At 36.5% G+C, this 10,104-nt stretch overlaps 1 protein-coding gene across 4 annotated transcripts in view; it reads right to left on the reverse strand.

Annotated features, from left to right (window-relative positions):
• Positions 1-10,104, reverse strand: part of Smg1 (SMG1, nonsense mediated mRNA decay associated PI3K related kinase) — a 103,975-nt gene that overhangs the window by 49,357 nt on the left and 44,514 nt on the right. For all 4 annotated transcript variants that reach the window (XM_005351046.3, XM_026781414.1, XM_013347673.2 and 1 more), the window contains 12 exons: positions 9,877-9,978; positions 8,948-9,217; positions 6,457-6,587; positions 6,188-6,349; positions 5,488-5,606; positions 4,981-5,068; positions 4,790-4,891; positions 3,131-3,271; positions 2,426-2,625; positions 1,856-2,052; positions 1,546-1,710; positions 926-1,080 (listed from right to left, as the gene is read on the reverse strand). In XM_005351046.3, the coding sequence (XP_005351103.1) occupies positions 926-1,080; positions 1,546-1,710; positions 1,856-2,052; positions 2,426-2,625; positions 3,131-3,271; positions 4,790-4,891; positions 4,981-5,068; positions 5,488-5,606; positions 6,188-6,349; positions 6,457-6,587; positions 8,948-9,217; positions 9,877-9,978 (1,832 nt within the window). The remainder of the gene's footprint in view (positions 1-925; positions 1,081-1,545; positions 1,711-1,855; positions 2,053-2,425; positions 2,626-3,130; positions 3,272-4,789; positions 4,892-4,980; positions 5,069-5,487; positions 5,607-6,187; positions 6,350-6,456; positions 6,588-8,947; positions 9,218-9,876; positions 9,979-10,104) is intronic.

Here is a 10,104-nt window from a genome sequence, read left to right on the forward strand (position 1 = left end):
GCTTGGTGGCGTACACCTTTAATCCCAACAGTCAGGAGGCAGAGGCAGGCAGATCTACAGATCTGGATCTATGTGAGTTCAAGGCCAGCCTGGTCTACAAAATGAGTTCCAGGGCAGTCTCCAAAACTACAAAGAGAAACCCTGCCTCAAAAAAACCAGCAAAAGAAAAATGAGATTGTAGAAGATATTTTTTTAGAATATTGTTGGTGAGTAGAAAAGCCATGCAACTCTGTAGATAGACTGATGTTTCTACAGCAGAGGTTAAAAAAAACTACCACACTCGGGGCTGGAGAGATGGCTCAGCGGTTAAGAGCATTGTCTGCTCTTCCAAAGGTCCTGAGTTCAATTCCCAGCAACCACATGGTGGCTCACAACCACCTGAAATGAGATCTGATGCCCTCTTCTGGCTGTAGACACACAGACAGAATATTGTATACATAATAAATAAATAAATATTTAAAAAAAAAAACTACCACACTAAGAAAATGTAGCTTTAGACACACCAAAATCTACAGGCACCACATTATTTATCTTTCCAAATTTAAGTGGTTACCTCTTTACAAATTCCTAAAAACTACTTAAACTTAAATGAGGTATACATTCCATTGACAGAGTTGTGAGTAAACACTCCAGCAACAGACAGTATTACACCTGAATCAAATGTGGAAGGTTTTCAATCAAAAATCCTATTTAAAACCATTCATGACTGAAAAACCTTGTTTTCTAGTATGATTTTTCATAACCTCCTACTTAAGTGAGGCACTCATGTATGGCTGCTAATAAAAGAACAAATGAAAGATGCCCCCTACTGAAGTGATTATAGCAGGCTTCATACTCAAAATAGATAAAGCTATTTTCATGATTATATAATACAAAGGATTTGAACATAAAAACCCTATCATTCATTTCTTTCCTTCTAACTTACCTCCCTTCAGCCTGCTGAGCCACTGAGTTAATCCAGAGAAGGTTTTTACCAACAGCTGAAGATGACCAGACAGCAATTCCCTGTATAGCTTCAGGACAATGGAGCTCACACAGTGCTTCTACCACCATCATGATAGTTACTTCTAATTCATTCCCCTGGAAACAGCAGGCAGATTAGTCACAGACCTCGACACCACTGAAAAATTTCTACTGAACTTATAAACTACTGGCCACAACTTACTTATATTTAACAATTTCTTTCACGCTATTTAGCTTAATTAACTTAAAAAACATTTATTAAGGAGTATTCTGTTGTTTTAGATTCCATTTATTTATTCTGAACCTAATTAAATTAAGAACTTCCCAAAACACTCTAAGAATGTGATCCACATACAAACTTCTTACAATTATTCCTAAAGTCCCAGTCTTTAAGAATAAAAAAGTTCATATTTTTAACATTTTCTATGTAAAAAACATAAATGACTGGGGGAATCATTAGTTTTATAAGATATTGGATGAAGAGCCTTGAGAAAGAACTGAAGTTAACTTATCTGTAGACTGAATTTCATCAGAGATCAAGCCCAAATTTCTACAGCTAAAATGTATTCCCAATGACCTTACCTGAGTTAGACTATTTGCTTTCATTTCAGTCAGTAAGTCAAAGCCATGTCTCACTGTCACAGCAGGCTGACCTGCCAACAACCCTACCCTCATGATGGAGAGGCGGATCCGAGTAAGCCAGTCTTGACAAGTCTGTCGATTGGTATAGAAAAAAGTCCTAATGACCTTTAAGAAAAAAAGGGAAAGAAGAACTAAGTACTGGTTCAAGTTATTGTGAAGATACCTTGAATACATATAAACTAAATAGACATGGTTACTGTTTCACAATGACTCTGTTACAAAGCACCACTATAATTCTATGGACACCAACCTTGGGGGGTGATGTTAACGCATTTGCACATCCCTCATAGGCATTATACATTAATTTCTCCAGGTTCTCCAGATACTGAAGCAGAAGAACAAGTCTAAGCTGATTGCTTCCATGGCCTTCGTCATTATCTGCAGTGGTCCACTGACTAACATCCTGGTCAGGGTTTAGTGTGTGGGCTGCAAGACTTCTAATGATACCTGAAAACAAAGGCAGCAACACTATGAATCAGAGAAAACTCTTAATAAATCAATTTACAAATTATCCTGTTTATATACGCATCAATTTAAAATAAAACAAAAACCAAAGATTAAATATCTTTCATTTTGAGGGGAAAATGTTTGTTCCATATAACCTTAAGCTTTTGAACAAAAACAGACATACACATGGCAATACAATTACTTAATAAAACCTTCTTTTAAAGTCATATCTAGAACTAATTTAGTGAACAGTACAGAAAAAAAAAACATCTGAACCCTACCAATTATAAAGCCAGGATTTCTGAAGTTAAAAGGCCTAGAAATTTATCTACATCACAGAGTTTGAAGAATGCCAAATTAAATTGCTGGTTACCTTCAATTGTCTGGAACGTGTCCTGAGCTCTGCCCAGTGGGGTTCGCAACTTTGAAAGAACAGTAAACTGCGCAGCTTCCCAAATAGCCCACTGCCAAAGGACAGCATCTGTCTTTAGAAGATTGCGGGGAATTGTAGATTGGTCACGCTTATCCAGCCTCTGGCAGCTATAGAACAATCTTTCTAACCAATTGTCCTTCCTGGGAAAAGTAGTTTCATATGTAACAGACAATGACAACTTCATCTTAATAATCAAAACAAGTACAAGGGGAATGGGAATAGGGACCAATTTTTCATACCAAAAGAAGCCACTATACTTTAAGTACAGGCTGTAGTGTAATGAAACTGAATTACTGGCTACATTGCTCATAACTATTTGGCCTTCAGGTTACATTTCATTCACTACAACCGAACATCTTAACAATAAATATCATCTCCCACCCTCCCTCCAAAGCATTCATGGCAATCAGATCAATCAACTGTCAATCACATTTCACCAGTGAAAGCCACAGCCCATTTCTGTTCCCACAAACGCTACCTTCAAAGCAGTATCTACCTCCAAAGCTGATAAAAATCATATGAGCCACCAAACAATGTTACCTTCCAATGGGGCCCATTGGATCAATGTTTTCTCAAATGTGGATGTAATCATCACAAGAGTCTTAGCAGTACTGCTCTCTAATGAAACATCAGAGCCTTACTTACCCTGTTCGGTGAGAGTTCCCATACAAAATGAAACTGATGACATCAGAAAAGTCCTGAGGGTGGAACGTGTTACTTGGTGCTTTACTCATGTGGCTTCTCAATGCTAGAGAAATTTCCTGAATCTCTGTGTGGTTGTTATTGCTGTTAACAAAAAAGTCATCGTCATGAAAGATATTTTAGAAGGAAGGTTAGCAGATTCTATAAATGGAGTACTGGAACTTCATTGGAAGCAAAAATAAAACCAAGGCTTAAAAATGGATAGAGAATGCCAGGAGTGGTTGTCCATGCCTTTACTCACAGTATTAAGGAAGCAGAAGCAGGCAGATCCCTGAGTGTAAGGCCAGCTTGGTCTACCTAGCAAATTCTAGATATGCCTATGGTTATATAATGAGAACCTATCTTTAAAAATAAAAAAAGCTGGGTGTTAGTGCTAAATGCCTTTAATTCCAGCACTCAGAAGGCATGATTTACTGAGTAAGTTCTAAAACCAGGGCTACAAAGAAAAATCTTGTATCAAAAACAAAAACAAAAAATAAGAGTGTGAGTGTGTGTTATAATTTCACAATTTTAGAATCTTAAAGGTTCCCAAATTGTTAATGCAGAAGGCTGGAGAGATGGTTCAATGTTAAGAGTACTCAGTGCTCTTGTTGCTCTTCCAGATGACCTGAGTTCAATTCCCAGCACCCACACAGGTGACTCACCTACAGGGGACACGCTCACAAACACAAAAAGTAAAAATAAAATCTTAAAAAAGACTGTTAGCGTATACCTGTAATTCCAGGATTTGGGAAGCAGGAAGATCCTGAGTTCAAGACCAATTTGGGACTATCGTACACTACAACATGAGACCTTGCCAATAATAACAACAATCATAATGATGATGATGATGATGTTAAAATAAAAAAGGGAAAAGAGAGAGGGTATGTACTGGGGATGTAGTTCAGTCAGTGGAATGCTTGTCTAGCACAAAGCCCTAGGTTTGCTCACAGACAGAATAAACTGAACACAGTGATGCACACCTACAATCCCAGCACTTTGAAGGAAGGCCAGAGAATCTAGAGTTTAGGATTTTCCTTGGCTGTATAAAAAGTTGGAGGCTAGCTTGGGATAAGTGAAACCCTATCTCAAAAACAAAACAAATTCTCCAAAATCAACTTAATCAAAAGTCATAAAAGTTTATTCAATAACTTTATCCTGCCTGACCTCAGCAGGCACCCGGCATACACATGGTAGTACAGAGAAAAACATACACACAGGCAAAACACTCAGACACTAAAGAAAATAAATCCTTTAATAAACATCTAACTCTCTTGAATTTGAGGCCAGCCTGGTCTACAGAGCAAGTTCCAGGACAGCCAAAGCTACAAAGAGAAACTCTCCCTTAAAGAAACAAAACAAAAAAATTTAATTACTAAGTAATGGATTTGGGGTACTACATGAATTATTCTACCCTAATTATTATAAGATGACAAAGATTACCAAAAAAAAAAAAAAAAGTTTTCTGCTTCTAGGTCTCCAAAAATTTCCTCTGACATGTCATTGATCACTAAGAAGTATCATGCAATATGTTAAATTAATGCACTAAACATGATGATTAATCTTTTGCTATGGTAGACAATTACAAAGCAGTAAAAACATAGCAAGCCAAAACAGTTATACCTTAGTACAACATCTAAAGGAATTGACTTCAGTAGCTTTCCAAAGGCCTGTCGAATACGAGTTCCACTATGGACAAGCTGAACACGGCAGACATCAACACACCTATGAAAAATAACAGATAAAGCAGGTGTGGTAGCATTCCCATGCCATTATAGCAAGAGCCAAAGATTCAGTCTCTACCTAGTCCATACCTCTGCAGCAGATCATCTGGCAAGGAAGAGGACAGAGCATGGAGACTGCTGCATGCTTGCAAACAGATATTCACATCTTCAACGAGAGCTATTATTAAAAAGGAAAAGTAACTTTCAGTTTGCACCCCTTAAAAGTACATTTCAGTCAACATAACATTCTGAACCCATCCATTCTTCATTTACTCACTCACTCATCAAACAAGATGCACCTAGTATGGATTATACTGTACTCTTGCCTGAAAACCTCAGGTTTCCCTCAGGTGGGAGAAACACCTAGGAAATTAATGTTCAACAAAATTCAAGTTCATGGGATAAAGTTAAGGCTGAAAATTTGACAATTCAATTATTTTTCAAATAGAATAAAAATTAATCAAGACTACTATATATGGAATTAAAATAGGAACTACTCACTTCTTGGCAGAAGAGTGCTGCTGTAACTACCTTCTCCCATTAACCAATATTACCTTTTAAAGGGTAAACAAAATGAAAACATAGTAAGTCTCTTACTGTTGGCTAAAAGGCCTTTGGAAAATTTATGAAAAGATGGAAGGGAAAATAAAGGTGCATATGTTTCAGACTTCTTCATTAGTACAGCCACTTCCAAAGCCCATGTCATTAATAATTTCCTGAAACATAAAATAAACAGTTGGCTTTACATTTAAAAAAAAAAAAACACTTTCTTCTACCAGTTTTCATTATTTTTCAAACAACACAAGTAAAAATAAAATTAAATAAATAAATAAATAAATAAATAAATAAATAAAAGGTGGAGCTGGAGAATCTGCAGTGGCTGAGTGCATAGTACCCTTGCAGAGGACTGATGTTCAGTTTCCAACACCCACATCAGCCAGCTCACAACAATCTGTTACTCCCCCGCCAGGGAAATCTAATACCACAAGCCTCCAAAAGTGCTGCCCTCACAGAGATACACAAAAATATACATATTTAAAAGTAAAATAAACCTACAAATAAAAAGCTAAGTCTAGAGAAATTTGTTTCTGCATCATGGTATTTTGTTTCTGAAAAGCAGCATGATACCACTAGAAAATGGCCCCAAAGTAGAGCCCAGCAGGGTACATAAAAATCAAGTAACAGAATCCAATCAGGTGCTTCACAATGAAGCTGCAATCTAAATTTCTTAGCCTCAAATCACAAAGAATTAATAAACTTAGGAACTCAGTATTATTTTAAAAAATTATTTATGTACCTGGTGTCCTGGTTAAGATTTTCTTTCTTTAGCAATATTCCCAAAAGATTTAATATAATTGAAAAATGTTTCTTTGTGGCTGTAGTTACAGTACTAATCACGGCACCATCAAATAAGGAAGGAGATGAAGAGCTAAGACTACTGGATATGAAGTGATCATGCCTGAAAGACAAAGTGGAGAGCATCTTTTCAGCTGTCATTAAATGAAGACAACAAACTAAAGAAACATTTCTTGTTTTTTTCCTTCTGAGGACCTGTGAGCACAGTACCTGGTACAATGGGAATACAGGGTGTACAACACTGCATATTGAATTGCAGGGAAGTGAACAGCTAGGTCACTATGCACAATCATCAGATTCTTACTCAGCAGTGCAAACACAGTTGGAGACAGTGCCCACATCTGCCAAGGTAAAAACAGACAAAATATATTTATGGCTCCCCCGAGACACACACAAGCATACACAAGCAATCTATCTTTGGAATCAAGGGTGCTTAGACACTTAAAACCTAAAGCAACGGTCTAAAACTTGGAAATTATCTAGTACACAAAGCTGAGGTCTTCAGCTAACATTCCCTCAAGTTAGGCTGAGTGGCATCGTCATAAGCCAGTCAAAACAAGGAGTAGCTGGCTGCCTCTGATATAACTTTCTTTACAAAGTGAGAACATAATAAAGTATAGCTCAATCAAGCTATTTAAAACAAAAGCAACTAAACAGATGTACAACTAAATCTGGGGCAAACGGCCAGTTTGCTGATGCTTGTCTAGTTTAAGCAAAGTCCTTGATACACTACTCTTTGTACTCTTTGATACAAAGCCTACATTTGCTCAACTTTTAGCATATTAGAAATGGCAAGGTATCTTGTTCAATAACAAAGCCAGCAATCCTGCCTCTCTAAGCCTTTTCCACCTATTCCTTTTCCTCTAAGACACAATGCTCCATGTTAACCTGCCTCAAACATCGATTTTTCAGAATGCCAAATCATTGATCGTAAACCTTATCCAATCTACAGGATTGGATAATACAGGACATGAATTTCTCAAAAATAAAACAGGCGTATTAAGAAGAGAGTTTCCCACAAGCTTCATATGTAAGGAGTAAGTATCATAGAGGAAGGGGCATCTACGGGACAGCATGGATACACTGAGCATACAAGCTAAAGAAAGTAAGCATGGACATCAAGTCTTAGAAAACATTATCGTTTAATACAGAACATTCCTCTCTCCTTAAATTATTGTTTCTGTATGGTTCAATAGAAAGAATATATAAACTAGTACAATAATTATAAAATCAAAAGGATATAGTCAGATTTACTAGTACAAGTCTATAATTCCAATACTTGAGAGGCAAAGGCAGAAGTGTGGGTAGACAAGACAGAGCTAACTCAAAAAAAGAAGGGGGGGGTGTTAGTGATGCCACTTCAAATTTATTATTACACCATTTGATTTTTTGTGATACTGGGATTGAAGCCAAACACTCTGCCACTTAGTTACATACCCAATCCTCTTCCCCCTCACATACCCAGTATGCTTCTGTATATATAAATGTTTTCATTAAGACATTTTCATTCATGTACATAATGTATTTTGGTCACATCTGCACCTATCCAATTGCCCTATGATCCCATGCATTCCCACTAAACACTTTCTTAAACTCTCTACTTCAACTGTGTGTCTGTTTAAGATCCAACAAATTTATTAGTATTGTTTATAGGAACATGAGCACCTAATCTGAGGACACACACACACACACGTCTTTCCCCCCATCACTAACTATTAATTTTGTAATAAGAATTCCTAAAAGGGATAAAGAACTTTTCATTTTTTGACAGAGTCTCACTGTGTGGACTAATACCTAATTGCAGGCTGGTCTAGAACTGGCAGTTCTTCTATCTCCACTCTCTAGGTGCTCAGACTATAAGCATGTACTACCACATCTGGCTGAAAATTTTTTCCCATTTAGTTTTTATTATTATTTTTATGATGGTGGTGGTGGTGTGTGTATGTGTGTGTGTGTGTGTATATGTGTACACACATGCTAGATTTCAAGTTACAAGCTATTGTGAGCAGCCTGACAAGAGTTCCAGGTCCTCTTTTGAAGTTGGGGGGGGGGTGCTATTTCTTCTTCCAAAAATAGAAAAAAAAAAAAAAATGTGAGTCTGGGCTGAGAAGCTGGCTCAGTGGGTAAAGCACTTGCCATGCAAGCACAAGGACATGAGTTCAAACTACCAACACCCACATAAAGTAGACACAAATCTGTAATCCCAGCCCTCAAGAGACAGAAAAACAGAAACCTGGAACTCACTGGACTAACTAGCTGAATTAGAGATGCACAAATTCAATGAAAGACCATATCTCAAAAAATAAGATGGGAAGCAATTAAAGAAAGTACTAAATGTTGAACTCTGTCCCCAACCCACAAATAAAATAAGAGGTTATGAGCGGACATGGTGATACATGCCTATAACCTCAGCACCTAAAGTTAATCTGGCCTATATAGACTCTATTACAAAAAAAAGAAGAGAAACAAACAAAAAAAAAAAAAAAACAAGATAGCAAAGGGTGAAGAGGGCTTAACTATGGATAGTCTTTATGGCTAGGAGTGGTGGTATATTCCAATAATCCCAGTCAGTACTCAGGAGGCTATAAAGCAAGAACACAACGAGTTCAAGGCTGACCTATGCCACACAGTAGATCCCTGCCTCAAAACCAGAAATAACGCTAAATGCATAAATAACGAATCTTTACAATTAAAGACTCACCCCAATTAATGAGTTTTTGGCATTTCCAATTGTTGTCAGGGCACTGAGATCAAATATAACTACAAAGTTGGCATTGTCAACATTGAACACATGATTCTGAAAAGCCTCGTGTTTAATCTCAGAACAGGCGTCAGGGAGCTGGAGACTGTGTAGCAGATTGTTTAGTGCACAAGTCATTTCTCCCAAAATTAATTTATAGGCAGTCTCCAGAACAGGAATATTCTTCAAGCTGAGCACTGCTTGATAAACAGCATGGGCCACAGCAACAACCTAAAAAAGAAAATTTCAGTAAAGTGGTTAAAAATCACTCTATATAGCATGCTAGGGAGATCACCATGCAAGATTTAGATATTCACAGTCCGTTAACACCCAAAAGGTTCATTTTACAAGACCAACCTTAGGGAACATATATATTGGTGAGCTTTTTACAAAGCTCTATGGATTTATTATAAAGAATGCTCTAAAAGCTGCTAATGTGAAACTTCACAAGAAGCACTGCAGGATATTTTGTTGTTGTTGCTGTATTTTTAAATCAATACCAACACATATACAACAGCAGTTTAAGCTTGATTCCCCCCATCTAGCTAAGTCTACAGTCAATTCGGAGTGTCTGCTGATTAATAACTAGTAATTTATTTTTAATACATGTAATACTTCTGAATTTATAATTTTAGAAATAAATCTGCTTATTTGCCTTTATAAAAATTTACCAAAATCGAGTTAATAAAAGTAAATTATGGATACTTTTTAAAAGTTATGAGGTACCTCAATCAAGAAGTGCTAGTATGATAACAAGTATTAACCTAAAGCATTCAATGTAATTCCTTTATATTTAATATCAAGCATCATTTCATACTGACATAGTCCAGTAAGTAAACCCCACTATTCAATGTCAGAAGTAATTCGCTTGTTATCCATATATTACTTACCTCCTTTTCTTTATGGTATCGTAAAAATAGCAGTTTAGATGATGGTATAAAAAGCTTTTCTACAAATGATGATGGTAGTTTTGTATTTATCTGCTCAACAATCTAAAAGAACAAAATTTTAAAATAAGCTTACTTAACTTACAAAAAGGCAAGGAAGAACCTTAAATGCACATTACAAAGTGAAAAAAATGTCAATATAAAAGGATTACATAGTTGGGAATTTTTTTT

Source organism: Microtus ochrogaster, chromosome 8, assembly GCF_000317375.1.
Source record: "Microtus ochrogaster isolate Prairie Vole_2 chromosome 8, MicOch1.0, whole genome shotgun sequence".
NCBI lineage: Eukaryota > Metazoa > Chordata > Mammalia > Rodentia > Cricetidae > Microtus > Microtus ochrogaster.